The sequence below is a fragment of the Leishmania mexicana genome, chromosome 32 (genome assembly GCF_000234665.1).
Source record: "Leishmania mexicana MHOM/GT/2001/U1103 complete genome, chromosome 32".
NCBI classification, from domain to species: Eukaryota; Euglenozoa; class Kinetoplastea; order Trypanosomatida; family Trypanosomatidae; genus Leishmania; species Leishmania mexicana.
Window position 1 is genome coordinate 729,652 of NC_018336.1, and position 16,557 is coordinate 746,208.

Genomic DNA, 16,557 nt, shown 5'->3' on the forward strand with positions numbered 1-16,557 from the left:
ACATGTGACGGTGTGCTCTCCTCCCCTCTCTCCCCCCTCGTGCGCGTTGGTGCGTGTCGGTGCGGTTTGTTGTGTCGTGGCCACACGTGCCATGGCGTGTGGGTGGAAGATATGCCAGCCATCAAGAAGAAAAGGAAAAAAAGGCACTAGGCGGCGGCAACGAAGTGACAGGGCCAACAACAACGACCCCTGCTAGCGCAACCAGCGCCGGGGCCCAGGTTTAACTGACAGACTCTCGAATAATGCGTGACCAAGTCCGCGCGCTCTAACAAGCTGAAGCGAGAAGAGAAGTCAAACGAAAACGAAAAAAAAAGAACGTTGGATGTTGTTTATTTGGGGTGCTGGACGGCGACTCGACACACACACGCACACACATGCACATGCACAAATCCATGGCCTCAGCTGCTTGTCCCTGCGTCTGTCGCCATTCAGCGGCGCCTAGCAAGCTTGCCGTGGGTGCTGTTCTACTGCAGGACTGGGTTCGCGTGCATGTGAGTGTTGGCGCATTCTATGGCACGATGTTCCGTCCACCCCCTCCCCCTCTTCGCACAGGGACTCCTGTTTTTTTTTTTCCAGCCAAAGCTGTGCGCGCATATGCGGCACGACTCGTTCTTCTTTGTTTACATGTCGATGCTTACCCTTTCTCTCCTGCACTCCTCCCTCTCCTCACGCACACGCACACGCACACGCACTCTCTCTCTCTGTATGGCTGTATGGCGTACGTGTGTCTGTGCGGTCTCTTCCTGTTGGCACAAGATCACGTATTTCTGTAGACGGCAACCGACGCACAAGCAACACGGCACGAAGAAGAAAACACACAAGACAGTCGACTATCGACGACTTTCGCTTGCTTCTTGTTCTCTTGGTGACACTCCCATTCACGAGGCGGCCTTCCCACGCCGACACGCGCATAGGACCTCGCCAGCGCATCGCTCGAATCATGAACATTCTTTTACCGCTGACGACCTTGATTGTGAGCTGGAGCCTGGACAGCACAGATCCCGATGCCCAAAAGCGAATCTTTTTCATTTTCGCCATAGTGCACACCGCAATCATATGTGTGGCTCTCTACATCTTCTTCGAAATTTGGCGCTGTGACGACCACACTCTCATCCAGGTTAAGGATCCCTACACCGACCAGGAGAGTATTCAGAAGCACTGGGAGTACGACATCGGGAAGCTGCGTGACCTGGTGGTGGTCAATATTGGCTTCTCTGCCGGGATCAGCACGTTCTTGGCCTTGCGCTACGGCATCTACTTCCCTCTGCTGTTGCAGAGCCTTAACAATCCCAAGGGACTTTACTACTCGGAGCTGTTCCGCATCTACGCGAAGAAGGAGCAGGCGGAGGGCGACCTGCAGCGTCCGTGGAAGGAGAAGAACACTTTGCCCGAGTGGGCGAAGGCACTGTGGACTCAGAGCGGGAAAGACTCGGAAAAACTGCTCGCCAACAGCGGGCTGGCTTCGCAGAGCCCGACTGGGGGCAGCAAGGCGTCGCGCAAGCGCAAGTAGGGCTGCCGCGGAACTGGTGGTACTCCCGTGAGAGGAATGAAATAGGACCTCTGCCACTGGGATTATGGTTAGCCCTGACAGAGCTCGCTGCCGCTGCTACGCCTTCTTCTTCCTCTTGTTACCGCGGGCCTGTCCCTTCCTCCCCCCTCCGTGGGAACGCATCGGGCAAGGTAAAGCAGCAAAGCAAGTGCAAACAGCCACATCCCGACCAAGGACAGGTGCCACCACACATACACTGGCAACCTCTGTTGCAAGCGGGTGATGGGATTCCGTTGGTGGTAGCCTCAGATAAAGAGGCGGCGGCCGATAGGGGTGCGCTCTCTGAGAGAGGCAAACGGCGTCGTCTAGCAACGCGCGGGGAAGGTGAAGTCGTGGTGCCTCTCCTCCTCGCGCCTCTGTGTGTATGTGCACGTCATGGACTCGCATATAGACAGCTGCGGGGACGCCAACTCATGCAACACAGAGACGGGTGCCTGTAGAGGCTATGGAGTCATGCGCGAGAAATGGGCTCGCTTCTGTTTTCTTCCACTCTATACCGATTGCACCGTGTGCTACCTCGGTCTCTCCGTGCACGGCTCCCCTCCCCCTTTCTGCCGTCCATTTCTCTCTGCACCGGATCACTCTCCGCGGTGGTTACTGAAACGGAAAGAGGCACGACTACACGCGCAGCCACCACACGCACGCCATTGCCACCTCCTCCTCTACATGTATTGGGCTCGTCTGTCCACAACACACGAACATCTTGACAATGCCGTTGACCAGAAGCAACTGCAGGTTTTGCCAGTACTTTCACGCTCAGCATGACGCCGTTCGATGCCCCTGCGCCGCGTGTTGGCGTCAGCGTCGTAGTGGCGACTCCGCCAGCGCCGCTGGAAGGATGGCACCGCCGAATTCAGTGAGTGCGGCACCGACATCGAGCCACGTTGTGACCTACAACCCTGCTGACGGCGCTGTAGCGGCAGCTTCTGTCGCAGGTGCTGAGGGGGCGCCGGTAGTTGCTGAGGGACTGTGTCCGCACAGCGCGGCTCCGTACCACCACTGCCGCGACTGCGTCCTGCCTCCGTATTTTGCACGTCAGCAGGCTCAATGGGATGGCCACGCAGTCGTGTGCGCACCGAGTGCCCGCCAGAACGCAGGGTGCAGCCGCGTTGCACAATCTCGATGCCGCCGTGGGAGTAGCCGTACCAAGGCGCCGATGCCACCTCTCCCTCAGTATGCCGCGCAGGACGTGCCAATCATGGGACCGCGGGCATCTCTCTACATCAAGTCGTAGAATGTCGCGCATTGCAAGCCCCCGAGCAGCCACTCATCCCTATCCGAGCATTGTCTTGACCCATACACGCAGGCGAGTATGCAAGCGGCACTGTTTTACGCATCTCTTCAGTGTGATTGCCCTTTGCCCTCGGCTGTGCACTGCCCGCCCCATCCCGCTTTGGCCCCGCCCCTCTCAGGTGCACCGCCTATCCTTCTCTTCTTTAGACTCGAAGTACGCAATAAACCCGATTTGGCCGTGTTTCCTCTCTCTCGCGCGTGCGTGCGTGTGCAGGCGCATGCCCAAGCGCGTGTGCACCACCTTCCATGCAAACACGCCCTTGCATTCCACAGAGAGGATTCTCTCCACTGCCTGTGCGCTGTTGCACGCTGGCAGCGGCTAATACCGCATCCTTTACTTGCTCTACTCGACCCACACGCGTCTCTCCCTTCTGGGGCTCATTTTTCTTGTTTTGTTTCCTGCCGGTGCTACTCCGACTGCACGGCTACCCGCATACAACGCCCCTTTCCCCCACATGCAGAGGTACACGCACGGCGTGTTTCCGTTTTTGTGCTGACGCCACGCTCTTGCTCACCCCCCTCTTTATCGAGCTCGCTCTGCCGCACTTCTCTCTCCCTGGCATCAACTCCATCGTCGCACAGTAACCATTGACGAGGAAGAGCGACAGCATCAAACAACTCCCTCCCTCCCCCTTAAGCCGAAAGACTGTTACGCCATCGTGGCAAGATAAACGGATCTGCTTGCATTCGACCGAACGCAGCGACAGAGACGCACACATCTCTCGGCTTTTCTCTCCGGCATTGGCAACTTGCGTGCACTTGACCTGTTTCATATCATCGTCTTCTTGGATGTCTGCACACACACCTCAGCACCACAAGGGCCATCAAGTCGCCGCCGGAGAGACTTTCTTCTATCGTCAGCATGTGCGTCCAGGCGTAGAAACGACCTTTCGCATTCGGCTTATTTCTGGCACCGCCAACCCAGACCTCACCGACAACGTGGCCAAGTGTCTGAACGTGGACAAGTGCCGCACGGAAATCAAGCGCTTTGCTAACGGGGAGCTGAACATCAAGGTGGTCGACAATGTTCGCGGTGATGACTGCTTCATTATTCAGCCGACTGCCGGTGGCTTCGACACGGACGTCAATACGGCCATGATGGAGCTGCTGCTGCTGGTGCACACTCTGAAGCTGTCTTCGGCGAAGCGAATTACGGCTATCGTGCCCTACTACGCGTATAGCCGCCAGGATCGCAAGAGTGAGCCGCGTGTGCCGATCTCTGCATCCGCGGTGGCGCAGCTGCTGCAGTGCATGGGTGTTGACCGTGTCGTGACGATGGATCTGCACTGCGGCCAGATACAGGGCTTCTTCAGGAACATCCCGGTGGACAACCTACTCATGTTCCCCGAGTTTGCCACATACCTGATGCGGCAGCCGTGGTTTGACAAGAACCAAACAGTGGTGGTCTCGCCCGATGCCGGCGGCGTGGAGCGCGCCAACGTGCTGGCTGATCGCATCGGCGCTAGCCACATTGTCACCATCCTGAAGCGTCGCAAGGAGGCCGGAAAGGTGGACTCTATGCAGACGGTCGGTAACGTTCAGGGCTACACGTGCGTCATCGTCGACGATATGGTCGACACCGCGGGCACACTGTGCAAGGCGTGCGACCTACTGAAGGAGATGGGCGCGACGCGTGTCATTGCCTGCGCGAGCCACGGCATTTTGACCGATCCGGCGTGTGACCGCATCAACGCCTGCGAGGCACTGGAGGAGGTAGTGGTCTCCGACTCGATTGATCAGCGCCTGACAACGGCGAAGTGCGATAAGCTAACCGTACTGACGACGGCACCGCTGCTGGCGCAAGCCGTGCACAGCCTCCACACGGAAGCGTCGCTCTCCTCTCTTTTTGTGAAGCTGTAACTCCAAGTTCTGCGACACCAGAAAGCGGCGCGCTCGTATGTGCATCACCATCGCTTCCGCGTTCATACACCCGAACACGAAAGCGTGCAGCAGTGAAAACACGAATAAGGCCAAACGCGCCCGCCCCCCTCCTCCAAACAGAGAGAAAAAAAGGAAAAGGGGCCCGAGAGGGCGAAGCGGAACTTCATCCCTTTTTGTTTTCGGGCTTCTCATCCCCTCCCTCCCCGCGCCGCCCCGCCCCGCCCCGCGCCTGTTCTATTTTTTTTACCTCGCCTTTCTCTATCTCTCGTTTTTTTTCACCTTCTCGTTAACTTTCTGATCCTCCCATTTGTTCGCTTAATATCTTCGTGCGGATGTAAATGTGTGTGTGTGTGTGAGCAGGTAAGCATGGCGGGCTCTCTGTTGTCGTAGCCAGATGTGGGTCTCTTGTGTGCCTGCGATGGTCTGCGAGGTGGTGGTGGTGGTGGTGCAGGGGCGATCTGAGAGGCATTGCGCCTCCTCCTACCCGCTCACAAACGAAAAGCGGAAAAAAGATAAACGAGTAGAGCAAAAGGCTCATCCCACATCCTACGAAGCACGCACCCATACCTGCCATGCCGCGGATGTCTGCGGGATTCTCTCTGGGTCGAGTATGTGCGTGTATGTGTTTTTTTACTGGTGTCGATTCATCGAGCTTGTCCTTAGGGGCGCAAGCGCGTAACGTGCCTATTTCGCGAGATGTATGAGGAGCGCGTATTTTGTTCTCCTTCCTTGAGGATCGGGCGCGCGCGCACGTTTGTGAGGGGTCTCTCTCTTTTTTTTCGTATTCCATTTTTTTTTCCTGAGCGCGTGCGTGTGCGCGTGTTTTCACTGAGTTCGGGTGTCTTCTGCACATACGCACAATGCTGAAAAATCGCAAAGAGCGCAACCGACAAGAAGCAGTATCAGCAGCAACTGATGAACGGTATCATTGACGAAAAAAAAGAAAACAGGGATGCCACGTCGCGCGGTGAAGGAGTATTCCAGAAACTTGTGCAGCCTCGCAGGGCGCGGCTGATGCGTATCAAGGCACTTCATACTAAAGAGAGAACCATGCTGTGTGCGTTGCACGCAGGCAGATTGCATATTTGTGAGATGCGAGGTGAAGTGGGCAGCCGCAACACGGGCATCGAAGCACCTCTGCCGGGACTGTGGGTCTCCGGGGTGGGGGGAGAAAGCCAGAACCCCACTGTACCACGTCGCAGTCGAATGAGCTCACACGATCGCCGGGTATGTATGCGCCCTGGGCAGTTCTTGCTTCGCTTCTCCTTTGGTACTCTTTTCGATCACTGGATGTCCTCCACCGCTCATTCGTACTGATCCTCTCACTCACTTACATCGGCACTTTTCGTGTGCCTGTTGTCACGCACCCACCTACCCACACACACACACACACATACAAGCGTGAATGAGGTGCGAGCCCGACAAACGGACAAAGAAGTGTCTTGGATCATCTCGTCCTTTGCTTCCTCTCTCTTTTTTCTTTCGTCTTGTGTTGGCTCCTTCACCTGCGGGACTACGAATTTCTTCTGCTTGGGGGAAAGCGCGCCTTGTTGACTACGCGGGGGGGAGAGGTTACAGGTGCACCCTGTATGTGTGTGTGTGTGCTTCCATTGACGGTGTCGTCGCTTGTGCGTGCCGGTAAGGAAGGCTGAGACGGAGCGTGTTTCGGACACGGGGTGACGCAGAAGGCCCGTGTGATTCTCTTTGTCCACTTCCGTGGGTAAGGCGAAGCCGTAGCATTCTTTCCATGCTGACACGCCTGCATCACAGGCTGCAGCTCCATTGCTCAAGCCCTACGAGTGATCAACACCGTGGCGTTCTGGTGGACTGAAGCGAAACACCACACCTGCGCACATCCATCGTCGTTATTGGACAGCAGCTCCAGTTTTTTGTGTTTCGTCTGTCCTTATTTTTGGGAGTGTCGCTGTGCATTCGCGCCTCCCCTCTTTTGCATACCAGCATTGCTCTTAGCCGGCGCCGACTTGGGGGGTGGGCGGCGCTTGCCAGCGAGTCGGACTCACGCAGAGAGTCACAGCAGTATAAGAAAGGCGGGCAATAGCGGCAACTGCACGTGTCCGCAGCAGAGACAATCACCCGACAGCTGACAGACGTCGCACGGAGAAGAAGTGCCCTTTATTTGCGTGTAGCCTTTTGCTCTTTGTTGCTGATTTCCACTTCCATATTCCGCCTGCTTTTTCTTGTCGTCGTGCAAGTCTCAAAGAGGGCAGCCACGCCACAGTGAGAGAGGAAGAGAGGGGTGGGGCCGTGGGACGAGAGGGAGGCGCGGACAGCACTTCCTTGTCGTTCTGCATTCTCCCTTTCTGTCTGTCTCCGTCTGTCTCTGCGTGCGTGCAGACCTGTGTGATTTGTTGGTGTCTGTGACACCTCCACGCGGTTTCCCCTTCCCCCCTTCCCCCTTTTGTTTGCTCGTTGCCAAGCAGATTCGCCCTTGCCGGCAGAACGACACGACTAACAAAGGACAGACAAAACGAGCGAAGAGGCGTCCTTCATTCCTCAGGCTTTTTTTTCCTTGCCAACCTCTCAAAGATTTTTTTTTCTGCTGCTGTCTTTCTGCGAGGTGTTAACAGTCAACCGCGCACGCTGCGCTGCCGCCGTGCACGCTCACCGTGTGCGAGCCTATTTCCTTCGTGTCTTATCTTGGTTGCTTCACTCCAGTGTGCTCGTGCGGTTTCCGTCTGCATTCAGCGCCGTACTCCCCCTCTTCCTGCTCTCCTCTCCATCTTGCACGGTGCGCAGTTGCCGGCACACGCATACTCGCAACGCAGAGGTGTGGTGCTCGAGCTCGGGAGTCTCCAGGGCAATTTCCACTTGTGCTCGTGTCCTCAACGGCCGGGCGTCTGTGTCTCTGTGTGTGTGTGTGCATGAAGGCCTGGGCTGCGCCTTTTTTGGCGGAAAGGGAACCAAAAAAACGACCGATCAGGTGTACCCTCGCATCGCTGCATACAGTCAGGCTCTGTCGAAGCACTTATGTCGTCGGGTCGCGTATCCCCGCTCGACAGCAGCTCGGACTGCAGCACTGCACACATTCCGATCTTCCGCTCGCGCAGCGACGACGTTAGTGACACTAGCCCAAACTCCTTCGGTGCCGCAAGGCAATCGATTCTGTCACTACCGCTGGCGGCGACCTCGGTCATGACGCTGCCTGCGTCGGAGGCCTTTGCTTCTGCAAGGAGTGGGCCTACTGCCACTGATGGGCTACCTTCGTCACGCTACGTACCTACTCCCAACACGGCTCGAGGGCGCGCTGCGGAGGACCAGAATGGCGCCTCACACAGTGTCACGGTGCCTTCAACGCTGCTGACTCCACTGCCCAAGACTGACGTGCGCACTCCAGCCGCATCCCAGACGCCGTTGTGGGTCACGGATGAGCCGAAGATGCGGCGGCCCAACGGGCTCACCAGCGCCTCACAAGCGAGCGCTGCAGGCCCCGTCGAGCGGTCGTTATTCGGCCCTTCAGCGGCGTCTCCGCTGCAGAGCCAGCGCCACTCCAAAACGTACAGTGGCGCACCTGAGGCAGCGCCGCAATCCGCCATGCCGCGGCAATCTGCATTTGTTCCGCTGGTGCCCACCTCACGCGGTGCCGGGAGCGAATGGCGGCGTGGGACGATCCCCGTAAACGAGTCGAGTGGCTCATACGCCCTCCCTCCACTGCCACCTCCCATGAGGCCACCTTCCATACATTCGACAGCGGGCAGTAAAGCCGGCAGCGGTGCTGCTAGTCAGCGTCCGTCGACCTCTGCGCGTGTGTCAAAGGCCTCGGTGCTAGACGGATCCACTCTTGATGGTACAGATACTGCGGCCCAGTCACTAGTGAAAATGACGGCTGCACCTGACGGCGAGAACGGTTGGTGGGCCGCGGTAAGCAAGGTTGTCTCTGATCAAAGTGAGCAGGTGAGCACGTATCTGGAGAGCCTCGTCAATCCTGGTGGCGTAGCTGCTGCCGCCGCAGAAGCGCGTCCCACGAATGCGACGCGCACGTCCGAGGACTCGCGACCATTGCGTATTCCCACGCGCAAAGGCATAGTAAGTCGCTCTGCCTCGACGTCTTCTGGCTCCGGCGCCACGTACGATCTGAGTCGGCGTACCCCACGGGCCCAAACGCCGTTATCGTCGACCTCCATCGCAAGCCGACGCGCCGTCTTCGAGCCGTACAACAACATCTCGCCGATGCGTCCGGGCGACGCGGCCCCATCCGACAGCGAGGGGTCTTTTGCCGTGCCACTCGACCTGGTTGTTGTCGACCCGTCGACCGGACCCTGGTGGAATAACCGGACCACTGCGCAGCCTATCTTGAGAATCGCGAACCAGGACCCCATGACCGACTCCTTCATAGGCGCTGACAACGTAAGTTGCTCGGATGTCGAGGGCTACGATGGTGAGCCGAATATGTACGTGGTGGATCTCCTGTCGGCACTGCGCGGGTATCAGTCGAACCCGACGGAGCCGTTTGGGCACCTTGTCGCCGCGGCGCTGGCGTCGCGGTCGAAGGAGATGCCGGTGCGCGGCTTTGAGATGGCCGCCGCGGAGCACAACCCGTACCTTGTGCGACTGATTCTCGACTCTGGCACGCTGGACGAGACGGATTTGGAGGCGCAGCGCAACGTGCAGACCACCATGGATGATCTCTTTTTCACGAAAGACGGGACACTGAATCCGGCCATCTACGAGTACCTCACCTCCTTCTTTCGCATGCCTTTTGTACGGCTCTCGCACACGCAGTACGCCATGCTCAAGCGTAGCGGCTTCGAGTACATCAAGCTCATGTACGACCACCAGCATGTCCTGCCCGACGAGCCCTTTCACTCCATTCTTATTAACCAGTCCAACGTGATGAGGATCCTCAACCTGATCTTCATGGTGGTGCAGGTGTGCACGATTATTTTCGTCAATGTGGCGATCGCGCTGGTGCTGGCGAAGTGGGTGGAGCTGAACGGCGGCAAGCTCCAAAGCTATGCCCTCTACACACTGATTGTCTTTGGGGGAGGCTGGGCACTGAATCTGATCTGCATCATCTGCACGGTGCGGAGCCGGCAGGACGAGGCGCAGTACGAACCCAGGCGTGAGGACGAGAGGTACTTGACGGTACCATCGCCGTATGTCGCGGTGGTGCCGGTGATACCGCTTTTTGACATATTCTGCCTCATCGCCTACGTCCGTGCGCTGAAGCAGAAGCGCATGATCCTGGGCCATAACATAGTTGCCTGCAGCCGCCTCTCCGGCATCATCCACGCAATAATATTCGCCTTTCCGCAGCTTATCACACAGGCGTACTTCAATAACGTTCAGCTCAGCATCCAGGTGGAGTGGCGGCATTGCTGGCCTTATGTTGTGTTGATCGTGGCCGCGACCACGCAGTGGTGCGTGGCGCTGTTCGGATACGCCTGGCTTCTGTTCACGCATGACTCGATCGACGGGCTTGGCTTTGCCTGCTTCAACCTAGGCAGGGTGCCCCACGTGCTGGAACGTCACAGCGCCGTAGCGCACGTGCTGCACTACGTGATGGCGTCGGTGCTCGAGACGAACGTTTTCCTTCTCGTCGCCACCGCAATCAGACTGTTGGAGGCGGTATGCTCATACTACAACATCACCCTCCTTGTTCTTTCCAGCATCACGGTCGTGTACATACTCTCCGTGTACGCCATCATTGTCGTGATGGCGGCGTCAACAGTGCGGATTAGCTTTAGCTGCGTTCCGCTTGTGATAATTCAGGTAGTGCTGCTCATCTGCTCGGAGCGCGTCGGCGTCGAGGAGTGCGCCTCCTTCCGGTACCTCTACTTTCGTGGCACCTTCATATTTGGCTACCTCAGCTGGGGTGCCTACTTCTCGCTGTTTCTAGTGTGGCTGGTCCTCATGATTCAGTGGTGCGTGCTGTGGAAGACGGAGGTGAACCTTTTTCCGCGTCTGCTGTGGCCGTTGGCGCGGAAGGACCCACGATTCACGACGTCGAAGAAGGTGGATTCGGGCGATGAGACCTTCCCTACGGACTCAGTGTCCTAGGATGAGGCGGGCGCACGGCGGTGGAGGACCGGCTTATGCACCTGCCTGTAGAGAGGGGTTGGATTAGAAGCGGCGCTGTTGTGCAACAGACCTTCATTTGACCATCTCACACATCGGGCGTTGCAAGAGGGATGAGCAGCGACAATCCTCTCGTGTGTGCTGCTGCCGATTCGTGTATTCGCCGCTCCTATCATTAGGTGTTGTAGGGGTGGCGGTAGAGGTGGCACGATATGCGCATGCGCATGCGGGACGTGTGCATTGCATCATTCACCGGTGCCGTATGTCTCTTGCTTTTTGTGTTCGTAGTGCATCGCGTTGTTGCGCTGTTCTTCCATCGGCTTGCGTGTATCTCTCTCACACATATCCCACTCACTTCATTGATGAAGCTGTAGGATGGTAGTTCAGGCCTTAACAGAAAACGAAATGCGAGGAAAGTGAAGAGAGGATCGCCAAGAGGCTTGTCTGCGTGCGTGCGTGTGTGTGGCGGGGGGGGGAGATGGGGAGAGGAGGGCCCAGGAGGCCGCGCTCACGCGCAGCACGCGTTGTCGCTGTCCTGAGGATGCTTTTTTTTGTCGAGTTTCTATTGTATTGCCGTCCATGAATGCACCATGTTGACTGCTGGACATCACCGTCTTCCCCCCTCTTTCTATCTCCATGACACTTGCCCACGGTACCACATCCTACCTCTCCGTTAGCACTCCAGCTTTTCGCTTGTATCGCGCGCGCCGAGTGGAGTGGGGGGGGGAAGTTCGGGAGGGGGCGTGTATGTGTGTGTGCCTGAATGGTGCGTGAGGGAAATGCAAGAGAGCGAATGGCTGAAAAAAGGAGCTGTCTCACGGGCGCCGGCGTAGCGCGCGTTTGATGGTGCTCGCGCACACACACACACACACATACACGCATGCATGCATGCACAGAGAGCTTGTTTCCTCTCTGTCCCTCTGTTTGTCCTCGCTACTGACTGCTTCTTCTTCGACTTTACTTTCATCTCGCTGACTGCGTAAGAGTATGCGGCTACCACGCGCGCGGCTCTCCACTAGTCCAGTGATGGGAGGTATTGCATCCGACCGACACGAGCACATGCACGCACAGAGCCGGAGCACCTTGCCACGATACCGTTACTTGACCGCCGCTGCCACGCCATGCACTGTCGGCACACATTCGCGGCTCTTTGGCGTCTGGTAGCAGGGACGAGGCCAGTGGACCTCAGCGCTTCCACCAACAGAATTGCCTGCGCTGCCAAGTACTTTCGACGCGGCCCACTCCCCGTCCTAGCCATGCAGCTCAGATGCCTTCACCATACCTGCCCAAGCTTGGCAGCTCACCCCGGCTTCGCAGATGCCACGACTTCCGCAAGCGTCAAGAGGCCAAAAAAGAAGAAGCGCACGCTCTCACCCGAGGATGTTCTCATGCGCCGAGTGAACACGCTCGTTGGTGAGCGCGACGCCGTCGCTGCCGTGCAGGCCGTCAAGGCGGCTCTTCAGGGCTCATGGGAGCCGCTAACGGATAGTGTGGCGCCTGCCGGCAGTGGCTCATCCGAGACAGGGTCTTCAGGCGTGATGCCGACTTCCCGGTCAGTCTTCTCGACGAAGGCCTTTGCAGCCGCTCTATTTGCGTGCGAGGCAACCGGTGACGCTGCATCCGGCCTGTCTCTCGTCGCCGAGGTGCGCCGGTGCTCCTCAAGCGGAATCTCGACGGAGTGGCTCCAGACGGAGCACGTGCTGTCCGTCATTTTGCGCCTCCAATGCGTGGCGGGCGACCGTGACGGGGCGACGCGTATGCTCGCCTACCTGGAGCACCACGGGCTTTTGCGCCTGCGCAGCGTCTCCGCCTTCTTGCAATACTGCTGCAGTAGGCTCAAGGACCGTCGACGCGCCTTTGCCGCATATGAAGCGGCTCTAAAGCACAAGATCGAGCTTAGCGAGCGAGACTACCTTGCGCTTGGCCGGCTGTGTGTGCAGGTTCGAGAACCCGTCGGCACGCTCTTCTTCATGCTGCAGGAGATGCGAGAGCACGTCGCAGAGGTGAGCGAGGCAATGGTGCGCGATGTGCTGGAGCCGTGGGTGATGATGGCCAACGAAGACGCCGCTGTCGGTCTGAAACCTCGCGGGGTGCCGATGTCGTTGCAGCTTCACAGAGTAGATGAGATGCACCACGTGCCGCAGCTGTCGGTTGCCTCGCCACCACCGTCGATCAGTGCTTCTGCGAGAGCTGCCGCCAGTCCCGGCGACAGTGCTGCGGCTGCGCCACCTACCAGCACACAGCTGTGTGGCGTCTGCCCAGCTTGTCAAGCGGAATTATCCGGATATCCCTTTACAGCCGCCTGCCGCTCTCATCTTCTGCGCGAGCTGACGGAGCTGATCATTCCGCAGGCCTGCCGCAGCCGCCGTGCGTTGCTCGGATTCGAGCACTGGAAGCGCTACATACACGCTCGCCTGGACGCAGGTTACCGCGTCGACATCTTTATTGACGGCGCCAACTTGGGCTACTACGGCCTGTCAAGCTGGTACGATCTGGCCAAGAAGCAGTTGATGCTGCACCGCGGCGTCCCAGAGAGTCGAATCACGGACAACGATTTGGACTTCAACGCGCAGTGCAAGACATCTGGCCGCGGCGTCGATGTAGGCGTAAACTTTGAGTTGATCGACGCTGCCGTGAAGCTTGCCGTGGACACGTACGGAATGCGCAGCCCACTCGTCATGCTGCATGAGCGACACGTCGAGCCGAAGTTCATGACTTTGCAGAACACCGCCATTTTGCAGCGCTGGAAGGATCGAGGGTGGCTCTACTGCTCTCCTACAGGCTTGAACGACGATCTCTGCTGGCTGTACGGCGCACTCCTCTTGACTGATCCGACCGACACGACGCCTACCTCAGTCACGGCCACCTCAGCCTCTCCGCACCGCACGTTTGTCTGCACTAACGACAAGATGCGCGACCACCACTTCCGCCTCTTGAGCCCACGAGCCTTCACGCGCTGGCGTGACCGACACCGCATCGCCTTCCGCTGCTCGCGGGTGGGGGATCGCACGGAGCTGCGCTGGGAGCTGCCGGCTCCTTATGAACGCTGCATTCAGCAACACGACGCCTACTCTGCACCTTCGCTGCGTGAATCAGTCAAGCGGCCGACGCCATCGCACCACGTGGCCTCACATGCGGCGACTCACGTCGGCTCCCCACACGCCAGTGACACGGGCGCTGTTGCCTCATGGCACATACCCTTCGCCTCCGTGCCGCGAAGCGCAGCGGCCTCAGCTGTACTCAATGTGTCTCCCTATGACAAGAGCGTTCCGCACAGCTCCGGTGGGGAGCAGGCTGCTGTGATGCCAAGTGTGGAAGACGAGAGCACCGCTCAATGTCACTCGGCTTTCCTGCAAGGCGTGGGGAGGGAGCAGGGTGAGGCGATAGGGGAGGAGGAGGACGCTATGGCGACCGCGCCCGCACAAGGGGGTCCGTGGGTCTGCATCACTGTTCACGAAGCTGTTGGCTGAGGCGATGAAGACGACGTGACGAGGCGGCAAGGACGCACTACCCACGACACTGAGGACAGGAAGAGAGAGGGTGTGGGTGGGTGCGCATGCGGCGTAGGGCTAGGCTATATTTTTGGCGTGTCTTCTCTCACACATCGTCGTATCGTCTTTCCCCTTCGATCAGCCGAAGCGTATGTGAGCCCCTCCGCCCCGCCCACAAGTATGTTCACCACAAGGCAAAATGCACATATCGGTGATAGCAGACTGCCCGGCCGATTGCTGGTCTGTCTGGAGCAGCGAGCAAGGCGGCGGTGGCGGGTGTTGTTGGGGCAGAGGGCGCGGCCGAAGAATGTTCGTTGTCTAAGCCGCACTGTGGTAGCGATGCATCACAAGTTGGGCAAACAAACTGGAAACAGGCCGTGGTGAATGATCAAGCAAGATGCATGCCGGTCCTTCTGCGCACTCGTTACAGCTTGCATGGACGGCGACATTATCCTCGGATACTCCGAGAATGCGGCGGCGGCGAGCTCGCTCCCCTTCGCCACTCATCCCCCCTCCCCCTCCGCACTCCTTCTCTCCCATTTCTCCCTCCGTCCATGTCGATGCGGGATGGGATGGGGCGAGGTGGGAGACCTGATGCGTGCCCTTTCATGTTAGCGTGAATACATCTCATCTTTCTCGTCTCTCTCCCTCCCTCCCTCGATCACACGTACACGTACACCTGCACGAAAACATCTGCGCGGCATCGCTTCCACGGGTTGCTTGCGTCCGCCTCACCGTCGCGCGCAACACAACGTGACCGTGCTCTCTGTTTGACAAACACCGACCTCCTGAACCTGTCACTTCTTTTGTAGTCTTGAAAGGAATTTCTTCGAGAGGAGCAAGATGACCAAGGGTACCACGTCGATGGGTCAGCGCCACGGGCGCACGCACATCCTGTGCCGCCGCTGTGGCCGAAACTCCTACCACGTCCAGTGGGAGCGCTGCGCCGCCTGCGCTTACCCGCGCGCTAGCCGCCGTCGTTACAACTGGTCCGTGAAGGCCATCAAGCGTCGCCGCACCGGCACCGGCCGCTGCCGTTACCTGAAGGTGGTGAACCGCCGCATTGCCAACCACTTCAAGACCCCCAAGGCGTAAGTGGCGGCGCAGGCCCACGCGCCTCCCTTCCCCCTTGTTTTGAGAATGGAAGCCGAAAGGACGACGAAAAATGGAGGAGGAAACGGACGCGATGCCCCGCTCCTTCTGGTGGAGTGGCAAAGGGCAGCAGAGGAGAAGCAGAGAGATGATGCTCGCAGGTAAGCCCACACCCAGACACGCAGACGCACAGCACCGCGCCTCAGCGTCTCTCAGCCTCTCGTACGACAGAGAAGGCAGCGAGGGCTGCCGAGCAGCGTGTCGCACAGCGGATGTGGTTGTGTACGCACGCATGCACGTATGTGTGTGCGCGCCCGAATGCGTGGGAGAATGTCTCTGTCCTGCGTCTTCCTCTTTGCTTTTCTCACGCCTCCCTTCCTGTCGTCTCCACGACGCCCCGCCGCTTGGTGCGACGTGCTGCACGTGGCCGACTCACAGGACAGCCGTTTCCGTGTTTCCTCGTTGTGGCTTTCTTCCTTTTCCCTTTCTGGCTTTTTGCGTGCTTTTATGTTCTAATTTCTTTAACACACGAACACACGAACACACGAAGCAGAAGGCACGGGACGCGGCAGCTCAAGCAAGCTCAGGAAGAGAGGGAGCTGGCATGGGTGGCGTGCCCCCCTCCCTTTTTCTCACTCCGTGCCGCATTCGCACCAATGACTACACCTGGGCACCTTTCAGGGACATGCGCACCCTCGCCAGCCTGCGTGCAGAAAGCTGCTTGGCAACGCTGTGCTGCACGGGTGGCTGGGTGGGGACGTTGAAAGCTTCGCATCAGCGCGCGCCACAGGCGCTCCCCCCTCCTTGGTCTACCCTCCCGTCTTGCCTCTCCTGGAAGTTAAGGTAGCTTGCAGAACGAGTAGCGCGTTGCCTCTATGAGTGCTGTGCGGTGGCCATCCTGCTGATCCTGCACCGCAGTGGTACCCGCGAGGCTGTGCGCAAGCTCCGTCTGCTCCACTACATGCTTGCTTGATGATGTGCATCGCTGTGCGGCTCTCTCGTTCTCTTACCATTTCGTCTTTTTTTCTCCAATGGCGGGCTCCTCCTCGCCCCGCACCCGCGCCTCATGCACGCGTGCTCGAACCGAAGGTGGCGCTTCGTACAACACAAAGACGGAGCAGGGGTCTGGTGAGGCGCCAAACACCTTAGCGCGAGTAGGAGAGATACCATCATCGCCTTCGTGCCTGTCTGCTTGCGCGTGTGCGCGTGCCTGTG

General features: G+C 58.5%; 5 protein-coding genes across 5 annotated transcripts; all 5 read left to right on the forward strand.

The window, feature by feature from the left end:
• Positions 1-940: 940 nt before the first annotated feature.
• Positions 941-1,510, forward strand: LMXM_32_1920 (conserved hypothetical protein; the record flags this gene model as incomplete). The annotated part of the gene is made up of 1 exon (XM_003878397.1): positions 941-1,510. One exon carries the CDS (start codon positions 941-943, stop codon positions 1,508-1,510), a length of 570 nt encoding a protein of 189 aa, XP_003878446.1.
• Positions 1,511-3,631: 2,121 nt separating this feature from the next.
• Positions 3,632-4,702, forward strand: LMXM_32_1930 (putative phosphoribosyl transferase; the record flags this gene model as incomplete). The annotated part of the gene is made up of 1 exon (XM_003878398.1): positions 3,632-4,702. The coding sequence occupies one exon, from the start codon at positions 3,632-3,634 to the stop codon at positions 4,700-4,702; it is 1,071 nt and encodes a 356-aa protein (XP_003878447.1).
• Positions 4,703-7,711: 3,009 nt separating this feature from the next.
• Positions 7,712-10,741, forward strand: LMXM_32_1940 (conserved hypothetical protein; the record flags this gene model as incomplete). The annotated part of the gene is made up of 1 exon (XM_003878399.1): positions 7,712-10,741. One exon carries the CDS (start codon positions 7,712-7,714, stop codon positions 10,739-10,741), a length of 3,030 nt encoding a protein of 1,009 aa, XP_003878448.1.
• A 1,406-nt stretch (positions 10,742-12,147) lies between these two features.
• On the forward strand, positions 12,148-14,229 carry LMXM_32_1950 (conserved hypothetical protein; the record flags this gene model as incomplete). Its single annotated transcript, XM_003878400.1, has 1 exon — positions 12,148-14,229. The coding sequence occupies one exon, from the start codon at positions 12,148-12,150 to the stop codon at positions 14,227-14,229; it is 2,082 nt and encodes a 693-aa protein (XP_003878449.1).
• Positions 14,230-15,093: 864 nt separating this feature from the next.
• LMXM_32_1955 (60S ribosomal protein L37) lies at positions 15,094-15,345 on the forward strand (the record flags this gene model as incomplete). Its single annotated transcript, XM_003878401.1, has 1 exon — positions 15,094-15,345. One exon carries the CDS (start codon positions 15,094-15,096, stop codon positions 15,343-15,345), a length of 252 nt encoding a protein of 83 aa, XP_003878450.1.
• Positions 15,346-16,557: the final 1,212 nt, after the last annotated feature.